Below are 23848 nucleotides of genomic sequence, written 5' to 3'. Positions count from 1 at the left end.
GCGGAACTCAAACCTGGCCACGCCCTCATCAAACCCTAGGACCGCCCCTTTAGAGAACAGGAATGCAAGTAAAATTTGGGAGGGGCTATTTCCGGTGTGGGAGGGGCTATTTCCGGTGCGGCCGGCCCGGAAAAAGGTGCCGGAACGCGGTTCCGCCGCGTTCCGGCTGAAAAAAAGCCCTGGTCATATCTAGAAAACCCCTTACATAGTGAAAGCATATGTTACAATGTTTTTAAACAATACTGTATTCCCTACCTCTGGTATTCATTTATTTTATACAGATTTCTTTGTATTGTTTAGACTCAAGACAGACACTAGCTTGACTGGATTTAATGACATCCCCAACAAAAATCTCTACAATAAATTTAATTAATAAGCTAGGTGATTAATGTTAATAATTAGTTCATTAATTAATGAGTTACTTGATGGGAAGGTTATAAACTTTTTAATGGTATTATTTCTGCAAATTTTTGGTCTTAGTATGTTGTGCCTTAGAACTGTATATATATTTTTTTTAATAAATTTTTTTTTGTTCTGAACTGAAAACAAAACCTGAAACTCATAATTAACCCTTTTCATCTCAGGTCTATAAAAGAGTGACTGATCATGCTAAGCACTATTTACCACACAACCTGTATAAAACGTAACTCAGATTATTTTTGTAAAAAAAAAAGATAGCATGCTGAAATAGTGCCACAACAAGCAATAGTATCAGCAAATAATCAGGTTGAACTGTACTTAATAAATAGGCAACACCAAAACATTTATTTCAATCACACTGTAAGCAATATAAAAGCAGCACACATACACACACACACACTTTCCCATGGGTGACAACCAACACCTTGAATAGCACCCTACCAATATCCCCTGCAGTTCATGTGATGTGGGCAGCGTTACATGGAGTACCAAGATACAGAGGCCTACTATAGCTTCCAAGCATTCCTCAAGAGCCAGTCCATGTAGACCACATTGCAGTAATATCAGGTAATCCTTGACTTATGATTTAGAAACCATTCAAAGTTATGATAGAGTCATTCATTTATTCTTAAGAGTTCTTTCAAAGCTTATTTGTGCTGGGAGTTGAAGTCCACAAGTCATAAAAGGGCCAAGTTTGAATACCCCTGAATTATATGATCAAGTGTCTATTAAACTTCCATCCTGCACTTTCATTCTGTTCTTCATAATTTCCTATTGAACACATACTTTCTTTTGTAAAAGATTGAACCAAAATAGGAGATGAGTAGATCTGACTTTTCTTTAATGCCTACTAGCAATTTGCTATCTTTACTGAACAAAAAAGGTTGATTTTTTTTGCTTTAATTTTGATGATACCTAAAGATGTCTGTGTTGTTATTCTTACCCAATTTGCCAAACTTTGGTCATTTTAAATATCACCATTTCTGATAGCCTCTCTACAGTTTAGCTACCTATATGTAGTCTTCAATGGGCCGTGGCGGCAGTGGTTAGAATGAAGTACTGCAAGCTAACTCTGCCCACAGCCAGGAGTTCAGTCCTGACTGGCTCAAGATTGACTCAGCCTTCCATCCTTCTGAGGTTGGTAAAATAAGGAGCCAGATTGTTGGGGGAATATGCTGACTCTGTAAACCGCTTAGAGAGGGCTGTAAAGCACTATGAAGCAGTATATAAGTGCTATTGCTATTGGTCTCCTGGTCTCTCTTTCCAATTTTCTTCCCATTACTACAATTCGATTGATATTGAGAAAGACTTATTCCAATTAAAATGAAGCTATTTCTTCCTGAAGATACAATATAAAACTAAGTACAATAAATATAAATCTAGTCCCATGTAAAATCATAGCAGAGCATTTAAGTTTTACATAGAAATTTTGTCACAGAAGAGCACATCTGCCACATGTGCAGACTGTTGTAAGTGCCCTGAGTTGTGCAAATAACATGGGGATGCAACTGTAATAATAATCCATTATTTAGATTTTAATCAATTTAGGAACCAAACTTCCATTGCCATTCTTACGTTTCTATAGCAAATTTGGCCCCTGTGTGAATATTAGTGGGAGGCTGGAGTTTGGAGATTTTTTTTGGAGAGGTTTTGTTGTGTTGTATACTAATTGAATAATGTATTCTTGATTGTCCTCCTTAAAGAGGCATGTCCAGGATCTTTGGATGGATTTTATACTGTTGGCATTTGTTTTATTATTTTTCTAACTTCAATGCAAAAACCCTTTGTTGCATTTCGTTACAAATATTTTTATTATTATATTGAGCTACATAAAAAATTACACAAGTGGAGTGAGTCGTGCTACCCATTGGAATATTCCTTTTCATGTTTACCGCCCGCTCCTCACATCTTTTGTAAACCCCAAAGCCAATGGGAGAAGGGGGTGGAGTAGTATGGAGAAAGGGAGGAGGAGGAATCTGATGTACTTGATGGTTGCCATGTCACCAAAGGAAGGGCAAAAAGTGAGGAATCTAGTAGCATCTTTTCCAAGTAGCCTACGTTATTAAAAGGCACAAGATGGAGCTCACTTCTTCAGATAGGATGCATTCTATTGCATTTCTATATAGTTTTGTTCATCCTTTTGTAATCTGCCCTAAAACCTGTTGGTGCAATTCTTTTAAATACAAATAATTTAGACTGCAGTCTTGTTTAGTTAAGTGGGTTTAATTCTAAATAGTTCTGCATAGTATTGTACTGCAAAATAATTGTTTTCTTTATGTCAAACCTTCTGGAGGTTTTACTGAGATACTGCAGAAAACCCTGGAATGCTTTCTAAGTAATAGCATCCTGTCACACAAAAGACCAAGGCTCTCTTTTCAGAGCACTCTTTTCAGGATTAAGCCTAATCCTTTAATTCCTATAATTGGGTCTAGGTATCATAGGGACTTGGATTTTTAGGAAATATTAGAATTATATATAGAACACTTGAATTTCTCCAAATTCTAATTTTAGTTCAGAAATTTAAAAAAAGATAGAGCGTTTATATTTTTATGGAAATCCTTTATCTTCTGGAAGCAAGGGAACACTATTGCAGGGTCTCTCTACTTTTCCATTTCACTTTGTAGATTAGCCTAACATGGATAAAGTATGTGAAAAGTCTTCATATTTTTTATTAGACCATCAGAACTTTGGACCCTAATGCTGCAGTCCTCTAAACTTCAACATTAGATACAGCAGCAGCAAAAGCTGATTTAAGAGTAATGCATGAGGGACAATTAACTATACACTGAGTTCAGTGTCAATCTTATTTTAAAATGCTGTCCTACCAAAGTCTGCACATGTTAAACCAGGGTTTACAACTGCAATTGAGTGTTCACACAACATATTAAACAAAAAGAAATCACATTTGTCTTATTATTTTCTTAAGAGCTCTTTAAAAGATCCCATTGATGGTGGAAGCAGTTTGAGCACCAGTGGTGTGAGAACATGAGCTGACTAATTCTGATTACATTGAAATTATATATTTCTTATGAGCACTCAGTAGACGTGAACAGTGAGTGAAACTAACTGGATTTCTCCTTACTGCTTTAAACTGTTTTTAAGGGTTGTGTGAGTACTCTCACACTAACAGAAGGATTTGGATAGTGATGCACCGTCATTCAAAGTCTGGATTTAGAATTTAGTTGTAAGGTCTGAATGTAATTCTTGATTCATTTGCTATTTGAGGCATACTAGTTGCAGTTGCACAGCAACAAGTCCTATTTTGCCAGATATAAAACATTTACATTCCAGTGTTTCTAATTCTTCACAAGAGGTGAGATTAAGCTTCCCAAATTACAAAACTTGGAAGCTGGCATAACTCTTTAACTGTGCAATATTACAAGGCAGTGATTAATATATAGCAAAATAATAAATGCTAATAGAATGAGAATGAAAACCAATGCATCCTTATTTCAAAATAAGTCCCAATGAACCCAGCTTTCCAGTTGACATATATATTCATTATTTCCTGAAATTATGAACCTTTTACATTTCAAGGTAACCATTAGTGTTACTCAAATGTCTATGTTAAGACTTTTTTTTAAAGAGGATTTTGGGCCAATTATTCTCTCAGCCCTATGAAAGAAGACAATGGCAAACCACTTCCTAAATCTTGTAAAGACAGCTGCAAAGACTTGTTCAGGCATTTGCCAGGAGTCAACACTGACTCAAAGGCACACACAGAGACATTTTTTTGTTATTGCTGAAATTCTGGAATTAGGGTAAAGGTTATCTTTCCCTGTAGTTTTTTAGTTCAGACTTTCAACTTTGCTGTCAAAAGCCGTCAGCCCAGGGGCAGGAAAATGTTGCATTCCAAACATCTAACACAGTGTTTCTCAAGCTTGACAATTTTAAGGCATGTGGACTTCAACTCCCAGAATTCCACAGCCAGCAATGCTGGCTGTGGAATTCTGGGAGTTGAAGTCCACATGCCTTAAAATTGTCAAGCTTGAGAAACACTGATCTAACATGTAACCATTACAAATATATTTTCCTACCCTCATTTGTATTTTTTTCTTCTCTGTATGGAAAGACTCCTATCCTACCCTTTTCATTTGGAATTAAATTTCTGAGTCTCTTTCCTTGTCACATAATACAGTTCCCCTAACAAAGGAGTTTGCACAGAAACGCACAAATAAAAATACAGCACAATCAATGTCACATTTTAAACATTTGAAAAAGGGAGCGCATTTATTCATCTTCTCGGGTTGTCCAATAAATGGCATCTCTTCTCTCACGTAGTATACGTACTTAATCGTTTGGCAGCAACAACCTGCCTGCTCGACGGACGGCGGGGTCCGGCGCTTTCAGAGCAGCTTCACATTCCAGGTCTGCGCCCGTATAAGGATCATATTACTGGAGATCACACGGCTTCAGCCAAGCTCTGGAGTTCCGTCAGGAGTGGGTGGTGGCTTCTATTCATCCCTGCAGTTCGCTCTCCTGCCGCAAGGGTCTTTCGAGGGAAGGAGAGCTCTGCGTTTTAGGTTCAGCCCTTGGTGTGGCGCTAATCAGAAGTTTTACTTCAAATACTCAAAGTAAACTGTTTGCGGCGGCGCGGATTTCTCCTTCAGGAGTTTTTAGGTTATTGGCTTTCTTTCGTTATTGGCATGGCATTGCCCTGCCAATAGACTGCGTTGGGGGAAAAAAAAACAACAAGGCGTTTTGCTAACGTCCGTATTCAACTCTTGTTTCTCCAAGCCAAAGCGAACAAAGAATGGACTTATCCGATGACACTCGGAGAGAAAAAAAAAAAAAAACCTAAGCGGAAAATGGTTGCTCTTTTTTCAGCCCCCGCCATTGCTCACACACCAACAAGAAACTCTAAAGGGAGGCGAACTGTTTATTCTCCTCCCCTACTACGGTATCGTCTGAGCCTTTTCGGTGGCACTATTGGCTCTAGTTTTCAGTAGTTTCGGATGATGGTTTATCTTATCAAAGACACTTAAGAGCGGCCCGTTTCCTACCGAGTGGCTACTGTTTGCCCCTGAAGTTAATGTAAAACTTGCTTCATCGTCGCCCACCCAGAAATTCACTTTGCCATTGCGCCTTCCAGCCCAGTAACCCACCCCCCTTTGTGTCGCAGGGGGTTCGCGCTCCGCTTTAGTGCACACGCACACATGGATCCCGGTCTCGGCTGGCCGTTCGCGCGCCCGCAGACAGAACGGCCCGGGCCCTGCCTGCGGAACGTGGTACTGCTACCCTTGGCGCACACCACGAATCGGAGAGCGCGCCGACTGACTGGCTACCCCGAGGAATGCGCGGTATGCAAGAGGCAGGAGCAACCATTCGACGGGACGGGGAGGGGGGACGGGATCGGCCCATGTCTGTCGCGGCCGCAGAAGCACGCGCGTTTCGAACCGTCTGGCGCGGTCTGGAGGAAAAAGCCCTCGGCGGCGTGTGCCTAGACGCCGAGTAGCCGCCGCCGCGTGGGAGCGGCTCGGTGTCTTCCGATTTAGTTGTTTCGACTCCCCCCCCCCTCTGCTCGGTTGCGCGCTCTCTGTATGTTTTTCCTCTCTCTTTCTCTCCCTCTCGCTGGGCGGTGGTTGAGGCCGCTGGTAGTTAGGATCGATTCTGCTGTTGCTGAAGTCGCCGCGGTGGACAGCAGCAGCAGCGGCGGCGGCGGCAGTATTGGATAGATCAATGAAGGGGCATTTATGGCAGGCTGGCCAGCTGAAGCTGTAGGCTCAGCGCGGCTTCGCTGCCGTCGGTGATCCCAGGAGAGGGAAGGAGGACGACGACGGGCGCGTTGCATGAGAGACTCAGCCCGGGAAGAGGGGGGTGGAGGCAGAGCAGGCGGAGGCGTCGAGCCAGCAGCCAGCTGCAGGAGCAGAGACCCGTCCCAGCAGCCGGGGAGAGAGAGGCGTTTTCCAGCGGTCGCCTCCCTGAATCGCGCCCCAGCCAAGTTGCTTCCCGTCCGCAGGGGAAGTTGGGGCTTAGGCTGGGCAATGATTTTCCCCAATAGTAGCAGCAACTCTGCGGGCGGCAGCCGGACTCCATATAGGAAACAGGTAAAAAAAGGAGAAAGGGGGAGGAATCGAGTTGCAGTTTCTGTGGGGCGGGGGGCACTTTGCTCGTAGGGAGGGGCGCGGAGGAAGAAGAAGGGGTGGGGACTTAATTGTAGTTGAGGCTCGCTCTTGAGGATCTAGTGAATTGAGCGCTCTTTTTTTTTTTTTTTCCTCCCCGGGACGAGTTTTGCTGTCTTTGCCCTCTTTCCTCCTTGCCTTTTCTTCCTCTTAAGATTGTATCACGCGGATTCCGACTTAAAAAAGAAATAACGCCGCCTCTCTTTGTGTTCCGGCCAGAGATTCCAGACAGGGCAACATACAAGTCTTGCAGAAAGAGATGTTGTTTCAGGGTAGGGAAGCTCTCGATCGAGTAATAAAGCCTCTTCCTCCCAGTTGCTTTCAGGGAAAGAGTGTACGGGTAAACGTCTTAGAAAACGAAAGTTTCAGCCCACTAGTGTCTATTTGTGTAGAAATAGTGCAGAGGGAGAGACGTACCCCAAGTAAAAAAGAGATTTTTCTTTGGGAAAAAAAGAGAGAAAAAATTAAACACGCTAAAAACATTATACCATGGGGAGGATGTGGACACCGTGCCAAGGCGCGGGTTTCTCTTAAGTTAAAATTAATTTGTAATAAGACACCTCTTTATGTAATTCTCAGAAATGTGTAATTGAAATTGCGTACAATAGTGCCTTTTATCTATTTGCTATCTGTGTTGAAGAAATGGTTAAAATGGCTTACACAAAATTACTGTTGCTTTATTTGTTTCCCCTTCCTTTCCAGACTGCAAGAAAATTGGATTCTAAGAAATATGACGAGTTTCAGTCTGACATGTTGATTTAATTCTGCCCCAAACAGAGACATTCTAGTAGACTGTGCTTCTAGAAATGGTTATGTCAATATCCTGTTCTTTAAAAAAAAAAAAAAAAGGTGGTTGGAGAAAGGATGTCTAGCTGTCTCCCAAACTGTGCCTTATTCATATAAAACAGATCTCTCTCATTCCATTTTAATTTTGCCTCTTCATAAATCTATTTTTCTCTTCTGGGCATGCACATGCATTTAGAAACAATATCTTTGTTTAACGTGAATAGCAAGAAATTTGACGAACAAAAATTAATCAGTGTCTTTAGAACTGGACTTTCTACCATTAGAGCTGTGATCCTGATTGCTTCAGTGAGATTACCCGGTGACAGAATACTCTTTTATTTTAATTTAATTATGTTTAAGTGTAGGGGTTGTTAATGATGTTGCTAAAGGTTTCGTGGAATATTAGTTTAATCTTTTAACGTTTCTCATTTTGTACATAGCCTGATATTAACAATTTCATAAAACATTTTGAAGTACGGGCAGATTTCTAGCATATTTTATAGTATTATGTTCTGGTTTTAAATTAATTGATGGGTTGATTTAATTAGGAGGAGCTCTTGCTTCTAAAGAAAAAAATAGGCTACGTAAATAATACAGTAGTGATCACGGTCTTCCAATTCTTTTTTTTTTTTTTTTTGCAAGAACAATGTAAACAAGAATTTGAGGGAAGTCTAGAAGTCCGAGAAGTACACCAAGTCTTTTAAAAAGTTTTGTTGTTCATTGATTCATTAAATGATAAGGTAGTGATGAAGGTGAAGCTGCTGGAAGAGAAAAGAGGATGAACCTTTTACTGGAAAGCTGTATGTTTTGCATGCGGATGCTAATCAGATGGTGGACTGGAACACACTGATAAGGATAAGATGCTCTTCTTTCACAGTCCACTCCTTGATTTCAAAGAGCTAAAAGGGTTGAATGAATCAGAAAAACAAACAGACTTCCCTTTCAATGGGGAGAGGGAGAAAATGAATATAGGCCTAAGACCCTGGGTACTAAAGGTTTGTTTCATCGGGAGTCCAGCCTTTCTTTAGTGAAACACTTCCTACTTAAGCTGGGGAAGGCTGAGTGTGCAGGCATTCTAGCTTGTATAAGCTCCTGTTGATTTTAATTGGGGCAGACTTTGGCCCATTGTCATTCAAAACATGCTTCTTTATTTCTCATTCTTGCTGAAGTCTTTATCACTTCTTGTCATAAGAAGATCTTGAGAGATTTGGAGGAGCTACTAGCAAATATACAAAAAAAATCTGATTCTAGTGTGCAAATAATGCTACTGTACTACTTTTTTTTACAATCATGGGGATGAATTTATTTTTCAGTAACGATGTTTTTCTGCAAGTTATTAAAGTTTTTTTTTAAAAAAAAACATTGAAATGAACTACTTCTATTCTTGCAGTGCTAAATTCCTTTTTAAGTCACCCTTTATTGCTTTGAGCCATGCCATAATTTAAGGAAAGGTTTTTTTCATATTTATAGATGCAAAAATGAATCTTAGATGTAAGTTTTCAAGAATACCATAAGCTTCTATGCGACTTTTTTTGACCACATTGGTAATTTATAATCCTATAAAATGTTCACTCAAAAGTAAATCCAACTGACTGGTGACTTAAGCATGGAAAAGGATAAGGAATTGTCCAAAGTAATAATTTGGGGCGCTAAACAAAACAAAGCAAAAATATATTCTATTAGATGGAAATTACCTTGTACAGATAGTCTTCATCTTGTCACCACAATTGAGCCCAAAATTTCTGTTAATAAGCGAGACATTTCTTAAGTGAGTTTTGCTCCATTTTACGACCGTTCTTGCCACATTAAGTGAATCACTGCAGTTGTTAAGTTAGTAACACGGTTGTTAAGTGAATTTGACCTCCCCATTGACTTTGCTTCTCAGAAGGTCACAAAAGGTGATCACATGACCCCAGGACACTTCAACGGTCATAAATACGAGTGTTGCCAAGTATCTGAATTTTGATCACATGATCATAGGGATGCTGCAATGGTTGTAAGTGTGAAAAACAATCATTAATCACCTTTTTTCACTCTGCTGTAACTTTGAATAGTTACTAAATGAACTCTGTTGTAAGTCGAGGACTGCCAGTAATTTGTTTCTGTTCAGTCTTTGCAAATATGTCTGTTTTTTCCACGTACGTAGAAACATAATGCTATTTGAACATGTTGATTTTATTAAGCAATACGTAATTACACTACGGTACTTTGAATAGACCTGCCATGCTTCTTTCTGTGCTTGTACTCAGTTGTAGGAGCACGTCACACAAATCCCTTTGTTTTTTGTCATGTTGGAAAAGAAGAAGATGGTGTCAATTCTTCTCGTACTCCATAATGTTATAGCAAGGAGTGCACACAGATCTTTGAAATCATCTGTTGGAACAGGATTTTCCTATATCATGAAAACAATAGAGCATACTGAACTATTTCTGTTAAGATGTAAGTTCACAGTAGTTGAAAAGCTGCTGAGGGTATATATAGGTCAGCTGATAGTTTAGATGTATGCTTAATGTAAATGTACATACTCCCCTTCTAATTCTTTATATTTAAGACAATACTAGCGGTTATCAGAGTTATAATTGCTTCTCAATAGATAATATTTTAAACAACATTTTACTAATAAAAATAGCAGTTCAACTTAATCATAATTCATGTTAATTGTTTTCCTTAAAATACATTTTAATCAAACCATTCTAGAAATACCTTTAACACCTATGAATAATTTACTTGGTTTATGTAAATTAAAACTCTTTTTGAGACATTTGAAAAAAATAAGGATTTTTGAACAGAAGATGCAAATAATCGGGCGGAGCAAATAGTTTTACCTATGGGAAATGTTAAATATATGTGCATATATAGATCTGATATAGATCTGAATTTGAATTACAGAGTAAAAACTATACTGATTTAATTCTGAAAATAAGATTTGCTTTCCATTCTGAACGCAACTGTTGTAAAATTAATAGAGAAAAGTAATTAAGGATTTTTGAGTTCAGGTTATTGCTAATATTGGAGCTTAATTTTTTTCAAATGAAAGTTGATGAGACCTTGTTTATTTTATTAGTTGTCCATAAATGTTGGTTTGAGAAGAGTTGCTATCTTGTTTTGTTGAGTATTATTTCACTCCAAGTAACAGCCATTCTGGTTGCTTGTTGTTACATTATGAGGATTATAATATTTACTTTACAAATATAAGTAGTGTGTTACTTTCAAGAAGATTAATTAGGCATAACTCCTATGAAAAATTTTACATTGATTCAGTGGTTGGCCCATGGTGGTTGATCTTGTTATGCATAGCAGGACTTGCATGATACATAAATACATTGTATAACACATTCTAAGATGTGCTAAAATGTTTAAAACTGGTAAAATCATCCCAAAGAGATAAACATCTATTGTGGTAGTCCAAATTATAACTCCACTCTCTGCATTTCTCACTGGTATAAAGTTCATTTTTCATTGTTGAAAGAGAGACAGAGATTTAAGAGAGTAGAGATGTTGTTAATTTCTTTGTTTAATAAAATCATTTTTAAGAAAGGTCAGATTGTTTTGAGAATTTGCACAGTAACTTTTACAAAAAGAAGAACCACTCTTACAGTTTAATTTTATTCGGAGAATATTTGGGGACTGGAATTAACATTTTAGAATTACAAGCCCACGCATTTTACGGATTAACAATTTAGTCATCAATCCACAATCATTCACTGAGGAATAATCCTATTAAAAATGGGAGAGAGGAATCCTTCGGCATCAGTTTCTTAAACAGGATGTAATCTCAGTAGAGAATACCAATTAGTGTTGTAATCATAGAGGCATTTCTCTTGCTGTTCCTGAACATGAATTTCTTGAACTGGAAACAGGCTGGTTGTAGTTTTCAAATGTGTGGCTGCATTGAATTATGGGCATCATTATATACCTATGATTTTCAGTGAGATTAGATTTGTTTCTTGCCTTTCCTCTAGGAATTCAAAGCGATGTCCATAATATTCCTGCATTCAACAGCCCTGTGGGGGAGGCTGACGTGGCCCATTTTCTGAGCTTCCATGTATAGGCTTATATATACAGCTTATATATGGTATATAGCAGTGGTGGCGAACCTATGGCACGGGTGCCAGAGGCGGCACTCAGAGCCCTCTCTGTGGGCACGCGCGCCGTCGCCCCAGCCCTAGGCCTTCAGCTGGGTTTTTATAAAACCTTTTCGCTTTAGGCCTCCACTGCCATGTGCAAAAAAAAAAAAAAAAAGGTTCAGTCAGTCAATTTCAACTTCTCGCGAAAAAAAAAAGGTCTTGCAAAGTTGGAATTGATTGACTGAACTTTTTAGTCCCACCCAGTCTGCCATTACCACTGCAGCCATGCCCACCCAATGGGTCACGCCCACCCAATTGGCCACACCCACCCGGCACTCGATGATGCATAAGTGGGTTTTGGGTTGCAGTTTGGGCACTCAGTCTCTAAAAGGTTTGCCATCACTAGTATATAGACTTAGATATGAATTGCCTTGAACCCAGTGTCTCTTCATAGAGCTGTTCATTGATTATAGTAGCAATTAGCAATTTTCTGTTTCATGCGAGCAAAAGTATCCCAGGCCCAGGGTCATATTTTAGGCAACACTTTTAGAGGGAGATGAGGGAATTAAGGTCATGGTCTGCTTGTTCCATTGAGGAAAATCATCACTGAATGAAGGATTATTTCTGTAATCAAATGACTGAAATTCAAGTATTATACTTTACTATATCTAACTAGTTAAATTTACAGGAAGGCTTACTGCAAGCCCTGGTGCTTTTCCTTGGGCAGAAATAAGTCCCATTAAATTTATAGGATGTACTTCCAAGAAAGTTGCTTAGGATTTACAATCTAAACCATTGTAAAGGCTTGAAATATATTAGTAATAAATATATTTTTATGCTTCTGCTGTAGCTAATGTTCAAGCTCAGTGACTGTTCTTTTTTCTCTGTTAGAGAAGCATTCAAAAACAGCAGGAGTTTAAAAACATTCTAATGATTAGTAGAGTTTGAGCACTTTAAAAGCCATTTCCCCTTTTTAAAAATAATTTTGAAGGGATTGGACATAGTCAAAAACTATTAATCTGGTAATATACGTATTACATATTTTTAGGCAAGAAGGTTGATTTCTATACAATAAAAGATCATATCAGAATGACAGAGAGATACAGAATATACCAGCAGAAGAGAAGGGTTGAACTGTGGATCTTTGGTGCTGTGTGAGCTTGGTTGTTTTCTTTCAGATATTTCATTACCCAGTTAGGTAATACCATGATGATGCTATTTAGTTGGGTAATGAAATGTCTCCAAGAAAACAACCAAGCTCAGAGAGTAGCAACCACCATGATACATTTTATAGAAGAAGCAACTAATTATTTAACTGTTAAGTATCCGTACAAATGCAGATATCTTTTGAAATTAAGGAGTAATTGCAGCTTGGTGGAGGATCACCTGCTGTGGGTCAAAAGGTCCCAATTGTAGTCTTCTGGCATCTCCACTTAAAACAGACATGTCAAACTCGTGATGTCCCGCAACATATCGGGGCAGTTTTGCCATTGCTGGCAATGGGGTGGGCGCGGCTTCCGCGTGACGCGTCTGGCCTGCGGGCCGGCAGTTTGATACCCCTGACTTAAAAGAAACTGTAATGGAGGCTGGGAGGGATATTTTGCCTGGAACTCTGGAGGGCTTCTGCCAATCAGATTGGATCACACTGACCTAAGGAGACAAATATAGCAGAGTCTGCATATGTTGGGATATGTAGCCATTTTTCTCTACTCAAGTAGGCTGAAGAAGTTCCAGTATGATTGCAACAATCAGGAAAGTATTCTGTAGAAGAGAACTCTGCCTTGAGCAACTGTTTTCACTTAATGAAAGGCGGCTCCTTGGAAGAAGACATACTTTCAAAGGAAAATTTTATCCAAACAATGAAAACTTCTCTTTAAAAGGCACTTGGCTGCATCGCATGAAGAGCTGAAGCAGCTGCCACAGGGGAAGGATGGAGAAGATGATTGCATTGTAATAAATTTAGCTGTACTCTGCAGAAACCTCTCAATCTGCAGTTTCCTGCTTGCAACAGGAAAAGGAAGGGATGTACTGTGGAGAGAAAAGAGAACTGAGTGAGAACTATTTGTTTTGGTGCGGACTATAGAACTACCAGTCTATTTAAATATAGGCCTATAACATGGGCTTCATTGGATTTATTCTGAACTGTATTCATATTGAGGGTCATGAGGATTCGATAACATTTTAAGTGCACGGACATTTTGGCATGATACAGCATTTTAGATACAAAAGTGCACAATTTTGCTAGATTTTACTATATTGAAACTTCACCCTGTCCTGTCTTTTGTATTTGATGTCTACCACTTCCTTTTTCTTCTTCTTAACAGTTCTAATTATCCTAAAAAAATAGCCAGGCATCTTCATTGTTTAAGATCAAGCCAAACAACAATGCTTTGCAATATTTTAAATGTTTCCAAAATGTAAAATACCATGAGTTAGTGTTCACGTATGCAGAGCATGTGCCTTATGGATTTACTGAAGCAGTTGTAATATTTTTAAAATTGTAAAATACTTGAACAAGAGTGTTCCAATTTTGTTCAGTATTTGTGGCACTTTGATAGCTTTTTTTTTTGTTTAGTGGAAACTAGTCTTACTTCAGTTGCAAAACCTTCCTTTCCAAGGCACCAGTTGGCAGGCTGTTTTCCCCACCTTTGTATTAATTTCCAGGGTAGTCTACTCTAAAAATGTTAATGAAATAAGTTGCAACTAGTTTGTATTATGAGGAAGTATTGGATACATTTTAATTTTCTTTTGTACAGTTACACACATTTGTTCATTATTCAGTTATTTACTGTCTTCAAATGATTTGTTTGCAACAACTTTGATTTTTAAATTCTATTTTACCTAAGAAGCGCTGTTGCCATAATGTGATATCAGCAGGCCTATAAAATAAGGGATTCTTTGCACATGGAAAGAACTTAACGAGATTTGCTGGAAAAACTTTACTTTTTAAAAAGCTCCTTTCCCCTCAAAGGAAACCAAGAGTCTGTGACTCCTACAAATGAAAACATTTCTCCTTTGAGGCTTTCAGGGGACAGAGTCATTTGGAAAGCTTGCAGTGTGATGGTGCATGTGTCTTCCAAGACTGTTTACATTCTACCAAAAATAACTTTCAAATTCTGCATTTGAATTAATCCTTTGCATTCAGAAGTCCCAGATGTAATCTTAAGAAAAGGTGCTTGTCTTTATGGGGCAGGGGTAAGCAACTTGCAGGCTTTGGGCTGACTGTAGCCTCCAACTAAAGCCATCTGCAAGCAATTTAGACATTTCAATTTCATGGCAGCTATTATGAAGGAGAAAGGAGAGAGGGAGTCATGAAGAGAAAAGAAGTATCATAAATAGGAGAAAACGTGTCAGGTGGAAGGAGTGGTCCATTCATTTTTGCTTCTGGTTCTGCCTAAACCTTCCTTCATGTAGCTTCCAATAGTTCATCCATGAGGGAAGATGATGAAAAAATATCCCTGAGGTATAGACAGAACTAAGCTTATTTTCAATGTTCCAAAACTGCCCTTTCATGGGTTTAAAGGCATTTTAAATAACTGCTTTGATGGGCTTTGGTTTAACTACTTGTGTGCACAATCCACAAGCGACTTCAGATGACATTCTTTCTCATATAATTTACTTGTCTTTTGTGAGTCAGAAATGGTCAGTAATTTCCCACGAAACAGTTCTAGTAGTCATGTTGATACAGTTTTAGAAAATCGAGTGGCACATTCAGTGCCAGCTGCTGTTGGAAGAATGGCAGATTGTTCTATAAAGTTAGTCCTCGACTTAATGACCACAATTGGGATTGGAATTTTGGTTGTTGAGCAAAGCAGTCATTAAGCAAGACATAATGTGACTAGCCACATGACTGCATCACTCAATGATTGCAATCCCAGCACTCCTGGGTGTGGTTATTAGGTGGGCAGAGTCCTAGGTAAAAAAATTTGGGGTGCTTCGGGTGGGAGAAATCCCTCTTAGTGAAATTCAAACAGGGTTTCAGCCCCCAGGCAGAGAGACACTAGTGTGGAGCCTGCACTGGGCCTCCCAGGACCTCCCCTATCCCCAAGGCATCCCATGCTCCTTTTCTTACTGCACTGCACTTCCACTCAGGAGCTGAAAATAGTGAAGAGATACTCATGCACAGCCTGCACCAGCGTCTCAGGACATCCCCCATTTGCCTGAGGCAGCTCCTTACCTTCTCTGCTTGGATTTTGGCTCCCTCTCGTCTTGAGGACTGGCCAAAAGAGCTGCTTGCTGAAGGAGTTCAGCTCCCTTACATGCACAGAAGAGACCTCCTTTGGCAGGATACAGGAAAGGAGCCAGAATCTTCAGGAAACCTTCACAAATCCTCTGTGCATAGAAGGGAAGTCCTTTGTCAGGATGCAGAAATCTTCAGGATTTTGGCTTAATTTCTGCACCTCGCTGGAGGAGTTCAGCTCACCTTGGAGGCAGTTTTTTCAGCCAGCCCCCAGAGATGAGAGGGAGGCCTGAGGAGGCACAGCAGCTTACAACCTTCCCTGCTGTCCCATTGAATTTCTGGAGAAGCCGGTGGAGAAGATTGTAAATAGCACTCAGATGATCACAGAGCACTTGGCAACCGGTTGTAAGTCCAAACAGTTACCAAACACCTAGATTGTGATCACATGACAGGGGGGATGGTGGTGCAATAGTTCTTGATGTCTGGAAGGGTTTTATGAGCCATAAATCACCCTTTCCAAGGCTGATATAATTCCAAATCATTGTTAATCAAAAAACTGTAAATCAAGGTTTATCTGTAGAACAAAAACTAGTGATGGCAAATTTTGTGGTGATACTTTTTAAGGGAGAACATGGCTACACTGACTATAAACTCTACAATCATACTTTAGCTCTCCATATACATTTATCATCTATTAACTGTAGATGTTTCATAATTATGCCTAATGTTATAGCTGGTAAGCAGAATCAGAATTTTGGCATATTGTAGAATAGCTGCATACTGTTCTAATTCAGGTTTCCTGCTTTTTGCCTCAGAGAGGAATAGCCTTCCACTTGGTTTGCTTATGGTTCATATATAGTAATAATGATAAGAAACCAGGACTTTAGCCACTTGTGTTTTTTGTTTCATTTTGTTTTTTAGCCATATGTACTTCTACAAAGAGCAAGCAAGAATTATCAAGATATTTTCAGTACCTTGTAGCTGGTTAAAATGGCTTCTTGTTACTTTTATATGCTTATGTATGTGCAGGGCTTTTTTTGTCATAGAACACCCAGAACGGAGTTCCGGCACCTTTTTGGGATGGAACCTTGTAGGGTAGGCAAGGCGGGTTGTATGGCATGTGTGAGTTCTGGCACCTTTTTTTTTTTTTTTACAAAAAAAGCACTGTGTATGTGTATCTGTATACATATATACACAAATTTTGCTTAATGTGACCTCTCATTTATTGAACATTTGCCAATATTTTCAATTTCTGTTGAAGTCTTATCCAGTTCAGTACTATCTTGTTGATATGTAAATGTGTTCCTAATGGTACAATTTGGAGGGAATTGATAATTAGCAAACTCTTGCTAGATTTTTTTTAATGGAAAGTCTGTTGTGATATTTGATTATGTGTAAGAGCCAGATCTCATAAACATTATGAGCAGATGAGAATTTATGGCAAGTGCCCAGCTCCTTTTATGGAACTCTCTCATTACCATAAATATCCTGGACAATTATATTTTCAGTCTCTCTTAGTGATAGGGATGAGGCCTGTGTAAATCATTTGGTGAGATACTTCGCTCACAAACAAAACTTCTTCCTGATCTGTGCCTCAAAGCAGCCATAGGAAAATTCAGCAAGCTTCTTTAAGGGTTGTCTAAGCAGGCACACACATATTCACGAGATTGTGAGAAGACCTTAGTCTAGCCAAGCCTATATTGTTTTTCTTGCCTTATTTAATTAAATCAGTGCCTACTGTAGCAAGCTAGCAATATAAACAAAAGTATTGTTTATGCGACAAACACGGAACAATGATGTACGAAGTCACCATATGTGACCATGATGTATACATATAATTTTATAAGTTATAGTCACGTCTGTGCCAAAGAATGAAGGTTGTGCTACAATGTATTTTTAGATATACCATTTTTAAAAATAAAGTATGTCTGAACAAAAGTGTATGAGATTAAGGAAGACGTTACACTGTGTGTAATGCTCTTTATGATGGCATTTTAACTTTCTACTGAGCATCAAATATCACAAAACTAAATTGATTACAGCATAATGGGCCCAAGAAATAAAAGGATAGGATCATTTTAAAAAATAGACTGGATCATGGGGAGAATATTCAAACTTATTAATATTGTGGCCTAAACCTAAGCAATAGGTGTGCTGGTCATATTTGGAATGATGCAAATTTATAATGACTTAATTGGAAATAAGCGCTACAGAATGTAATGGGGCCTCTCTTTGAATAGACATGTTTGTCCTATTCTATAGACATGTTGTCTTGTCTGTTACTCTGTCTTACCAATTTTCTGCAGCCGTGCTTACAAAGCACTTACTTAATCATCCTCCTGTAAAAAGTATTTTGGCTGCCAGAGTTATGGGAGTTACCAGACATCTTTTGTGAAGTGACATTAGCTATAAGACAGGCTTTTTAGCACAGACTAAAAAGTCAATTTTCAGAGTTCTGTGGATGACTCATTCAACAACTGTATTTTTTTTTAACAGAATTTCTGGGGCACATTCCATAACATATGCACACAATCAGCTAATCTCCAACACTGCATAGTATCTAGATGATATAACATGTAATATCACTGAAAGTTTTGTGTACAAAAAAGCAACACCATAAAGATTTCTGATTTCTAAAAAAAAGGCAATAATCATTAATAATAAAGATAAATATTTTCCTTTACTATTTCTAAAGCTTTGAACTGTTCACCTTAGTACTGTATAATTGTTTATCACCAACATCTTTCATTATTAAATATTAATAGTTATTAATAGTATTTAAATGAATTGTTTTTTAATATGTACTTTTACCTTAATATATCAAAATGCATTTAAATCTTCCTTGTTTCAGAAAAAGAAATATTTTCTGAAGAGAATCTTTACATGTAATTCATAGAGGAGAGGGGAGTTTCTCACAGTTTAATCTTATGTCTTCAGATAATAAGAGAATGGATATTTATAATATTTAGAGAAACTGCTTTTCTTCTAATCAGCAGATACATTAGCTATGGATCTTATCCCAAACCAATCTATTTCTCCATCCTTCCGATACCTGACTATATCATGCTGCTTTTTTGGGGGGGGGGGCACATAATAATGTAAACAAATGCTTTCCCATTTATTACCAATAAGTTTGTGGAACATAAGAAATGGAATGCTTGCTTGGAAAAATCCAACATAAAATTTTTAAAAGATGTTGTAGTGACCATATCACTACTTTTTGTAGCCTTCCTCGGAATGAAATTTATAATTTTGGGCAGTTCATGGACTGGACTTGATACATTTGCCACATTCCCATCAGCGTCTGTCCAAGACAGTTAAGTGACTGCCAGCTGATCATTTGATGCACTATTGCTTCAAATAATATAGCTTGTCAGCTGACATGTGGAAATTCTCTTGATTTTTTTTTTAAATCTTCCTGAATAGTTAATAAATTGAGCTAATTGCTGAAATACATATTTGCGGATACAGTTGTTTCCTTCACACAAAACACAGCAATGTAAGTCTGTGTATTTTATTTAAATGCATCATAAAATGCAGGATATTTGTTCTTAGATGTCCGTTTCTGAGTGTTGGCACGATAGTGAAGCCTGCCAAACAGTTAAGCCCACCCAAGTTTCAAATAATGGTGATAGCAATGCTCATTAAATTACTCAGTACTGTATTATATATCAGCTAGGACAGCTTATAGGCAGAATTTTTTAAAAAATGGTTTTGAATGCCTTTCCTTGTCAGTTTTTCCCTTTAACCTATGGCATTTCTCCCAAGGAATGACCATGTAAGCCTTTCAATTAAAAAGGAACTAGAGCAGGCTTACTGCTTTTATTTAAAATGTCCAAGTCTTCTTTGATGATTAATAATTTCAGGACAAAGAGGAAATTTTGCAATGATTTAAAATGAAGACGTTAGCAAAAGGGGTGTTTTTCAAAAGGCTTGGAGTGTCAGTAAAATCCAGATACAAAGGTCAGATAAACTCTATAATTGCAATAATACTGGAAATTACTCATTTGAATTTAAGAAATCTGCGTTTTAATACTATGCATATCAATTTTGATATAAGTCCTGTTGAGTTCTTGACATGTTTAGATTGTAGTCAAAAATACTATGCCTTAAATAGGATCTTGTGGGGTTTTTTAATTATAATAATTTGCCATCAAGTCATTTTTGACTCCTAGCAACTACATAGATTTTCTCCATGACGATCTATCCCTTACTTATTCTTTCAGGTCTTCCAGTGGTGCAGTCATCACCACTGTAACTGACTCCATTCATCTCCCTGCGCTAGTCCTCCTCTTCTTCTATTTTATTTTATCTTTCCCAGATCCTGAGAGCTAGGTCTTTGCATAATATGTCCAAAGTAGGATAATTTGAGCCTGGTCATTTGTGCCTCAAGTGCAAACTATGGTTGACTTGTTTGATGCGTGATTCTGATTTTCTAGGGGGGATTTAGATGATTGCAAATTAAGATGTATTATTTCACTAAAATTTTAATTTTTGTTTAATTAAAATTGCTGTAAGTCAAATTATTAAATTTAGCAGATGGGGGGGGGGAAAATCCCATGTCTGTCTTGTATTTCTTAGATGCTTCTAAATTATGTATTATTCTTCATATTTGACATTAGATTTCAACCAAATACAGAACATAACAAAATATAATGTTCTATCCCAAAGTGGTAAGTTGGTAATGCTTTTCAAATCAGCAAAAAAAGAAATGTAGAGGGATAAAATGGATTGGGGTTAAAGTTAAACTTAGTATCAATAGCTACTGTGAAATTGAACACAAATGTTTGCTAACCTCTGATTGCTTTACTCAATAGAAACTGATTTTCTGTCTGGCATAACTGTAATTGCTATTTTAAGTTGACCAGAAAGAAGCAAAGATTCTATGAACAATTCAACACACACTCACACCCCCAAATTGACCCAGATTATCTTATTTTGTGGGACAAATGCATCATTTGGTGGGAAAGTTCATTATGAATTCAAGTAATCCTAGATTAATGTGAAGGCTCTTTTAGTAGCATTTTTTTATGAATTACTGATCTGGTTGAACAATATTTACATTTTATTGTTCTTCCCTTTCCTTTAAAATTGCATAATGATACAAAAGCATAATGAAATGAATAGCTTTGATTGGCAAATTCGTAAGGCAGACATGGGAATGCTACGTCTATTTATTGTGTTTGAATTTGTAGTATGTATTTATATATGGGCATTATAGGATAAAACTTGTATCTACTGTATACAAAATAACTTTTCTACCTTAGTCATTGCTGTGACTTCTTCCGTGAAAAGAAACTACATTATGAAGCTTTGTCTTCAGAAATGGAACAGGGAGTGACCATAACATAGAGTTTTTAGAATGGCATGGTTAAAGAATGCTAATATGAAGGGCCTTCCCTAGTTTTGATTGACTTTGACCCAAGGGCTGGGCAAAGATGTGTTTATCTTATCTTTTAATATTTTTTTCTTATTTAAAGCTGCCTTTACTCATATTTTTATATTTTTGTTATTATTTTTAGTGAGTATTTGATATTTTGAATAATCATCCTAGATGATGGAAAGCACCCAGCCAGGACTACCTGCTCCCCCTCAGCTCCTTGGAACCTAGTTGATCTGTTTCCAAGACAAAGCAAGCAGTCTGAGGAGTTCCTGCATAATAGGCAGAATATAATAAAGTAGATAGCTTGAACTCTACATGTGTGGATCTGGTTGCTTGTGCCTGGCACTACCAGTTCTAATATATAATGATCAGGCCCCAAAGGAGATAGTTGAGGGCAAGCCTTGGGGACCTCCCAGGCTCCCTGCCACACTACATTGTTTTTAAAGATTTATTCTCCAAAGAAATTCAATAGGAAGCTGACTTTCTGCGGAGCAAAATCACTTCCTCTAGTTATAGTGAGGGGATGCCTTTGATTTGTATAAAAGTTGCAGGACTAGTTCACCTTCTTATGAAAGGATGCCTTATGACTGGCTTTGTTCATCATGACCACCATTTAATAAATAAATATTTGGTCTCCATGACATCCATCTTGTGAGTGTGCCTGACACATGTGCCCTTGGTCATAACAGTTTGCTTGATCTTAGAAAAACAAGAGACATTTTTGATTCAGAGGTGACTCTTATTTTTCAAAGAGAAAAAGAAATCTCACCCTCTTTGCTTTTTGTTTTCTCTTGCTAAAATTCATAGAGCTTAGCATGCTTGTTCTCCTTCCTGCCTTATTAGGACTAACAAGTGGACAGCATTCAATTCTTCAATTCAATTCTTCAGTTTTAAATTAAAATTGAGGAACTCGTCCTGCTTGCTCAGGAGGAGAGACCAAGTCTCAGAGGGGTCCTCCTAGGGCCCTGCAAAAAAGGAAGCAGCTCAAAAGGAGTTGAATGAAAGGATCGTGTGCGCCCCCCTCCTTTATGGAAAGGTAGCATGCTGAATTCAAATACAGGTAGTCCTTGACTTACGACCAGAACTGATTCCAAAATTTCTGTTGTTAAGCAAGGCAGCTGTTGATTGAGTTTTGCTCCACTTTATGACCTTTCTTGCCACCATTGTTAAGTGAATCACTACAGTTGATAAGTTAGTAACGCAGTTGTTAAGTGAATCTGGCTTCCCCATTGACTTTGCTTGTCAGAAGGTTGAAAAAGGGAGATCACATGACCCCCAGGACACAGCAATTGTCATAAATACATGCAGTTACCAAGCAACCGCATATTGATCACGTGACCATGGGAATGATCGTAAGTGTAAAAACAGTCATAAATCATTTTCCTCAATACCATTATAACTTCAAACGGTCATTAGATAAATGTTCTTCAGTTGTATATCGAACTCTTATTTTCTCCATTATTACTTTTTCATCACTTAACAAAAATGACAATTGAATTCTTACTAATTCGATAGTTTGAGCTGAATCATCCACTTAACCACATTTTTAAACTTAATTCTCCAGACAAGATGACTTTACGATCAGTTCAAGTTGCACATCATACATTCTGTTTTCCTAGGCAGAGGTCGGTAATGCAATGCTTGGAAATGCTGAGGTGCCCTTCAGGCTTTGAAGAGGCACCCCATTCTTCAGAATCCAATTTAAAACATCTCTGGGAACTCACAAAAAATTGTGACGGCCTTACGTTGCATTTTGTCATGGGTTTGTGCTTCTGCTTGGCATCATCGTAATTGTTAGAAAAGTGTGGTAGTGTTCCAACAAATCCTTGTCCACTTTATCTCAGGCTCTGTCAGTATCAGAATTACAGCAGCATGTTAATTGCAAAGTTGTAAGTAGCTGTATGGTGGAAGGCCAGGAAGACACATCTTTCCCTCAGATGTATAGTGCCTTTTACTTTAAAAGCAAGTAGCCTTCCTTTCAGATCTTTGCATTTCTGTTTTTGAAATAACTTCAACTGCACCTCTGCCACAGAAATGAATCCTTTTAATGTCAAGTTAATTTAGGCATTTCTGCTGCAGTCTAAATTATATATCAGGAAATAGCATAAATGGTACAATTATGTCTGCAGGCAAGATTTACACTTCTTTCTGATTTGGTAATTCTGCCTTGTGAAAAGGAATGCCTTTTCTTTTCTCGTTCAGAAAGGCTTAATGTAAAAGATCACCCGTGTGATAGGGCCTATGCAAATATAAAACTTGATAAGTACAAACTTAATACATGCAGCCCCAGTAAGGTGAGAAGTTGGAAGCAGATTAATCAGGTATCTTCTGTAGCATGAATTGTCTGTCTCTTTCCTCACCACCCTTAATTATGGCCTTTAAGACTACATCAAATCAACATTAATCATTGGTTTTATCTTAAGCAGAATTTACACACCAGTTTCAACTGTGGTTTGAATCCTCTAGTTAAGAGGATTCCTTGTTTAGCATTAACTGTTATTTACATCAGCATGATATAATATTTAACTGTGGTTAAGAAAGGGGTTCTGGAAGAACAGAAGGGGCGTTGTCTTACCTGAACGCCTTTTCTCAGCACGGAGATGGAGGATCCACAGAATGGGTGGAGACTGTATTCCTGCCCAATCAGATCAAGTCAGCCAAAGTTGTCACGCCCCGTCCTGGTTCCATTTCCCAGTCTTGACGCGAGCGTAGCCATTGACTGACCAAGAACGTACTGGCTCACAAACTAATCCTAGTTACTAGGACCCCCCAGAAATTGAGGGAGGGATGTGGATCCTCCATCTCCGTGCTGAGAAAAGGCGTTCAGGTAAGACAACGCCCCTTCTCCAGCACTGGAGATGGAGGATCCACAGAATGGGACCTACCAAAG

At 38.2% G+C, this 23848-nt stretch overlaps 1 protein-coding gene across 4 annotated transcripts in view; it reads left to right on the top strand.

Annotated features, from left to right (window-relative positions):
• Positions 1-23848, top strand: part of RBMS1 (RNA binding motif single stranded interacting protein 1) — a 132373-nt gene that overhangs the window by 32784 nt on the left and 75741 nt on the right. Inside the window, exon 1 of one of the 4 annotated variants that reach the window (XM_015823856.1) lies at positions 5706-5720. The exons of 2 other annotated variants lie outside the window; for them this stretch is intronic. Coding sequence is in view for 1 of the 2 variants with exons in the window: in XM_015823854.2 (XP_015679340.1) it covers positions 6405-6467 (63 nt within the window). In the remaining variant the exon portion in view is untranslated. Of the gene's footprint in view, positions 1-5705; positions 5721-6273; positions 6468-23848 lie in introns of those variants that run through there. One more of the 4 variants, XM_015823854.2, reaches the window with a different exon arrangement.

Source organism: Protobothrops mucrosquamatus, unplaced genomic scaffold, assembly GCF_001527695.2.
Source record: "Protobothrops mucrosquamatus isolate PMUCROS unplaced genomic scaffold, P.Mucros_1.0 scaffold2016, whole genome shotgun sequence".
Classification (NCBI taxonomy): domain Eukaryota; kingdom Metazoa; phylum Chordata; class Lepidosauria; order Squamata; family Viperidae; genus Protobothrops; species Protobothrops mucrosquamatus.
This window is presented reverse-complemented; position numbering and strand designations above follow the sequence as displayed.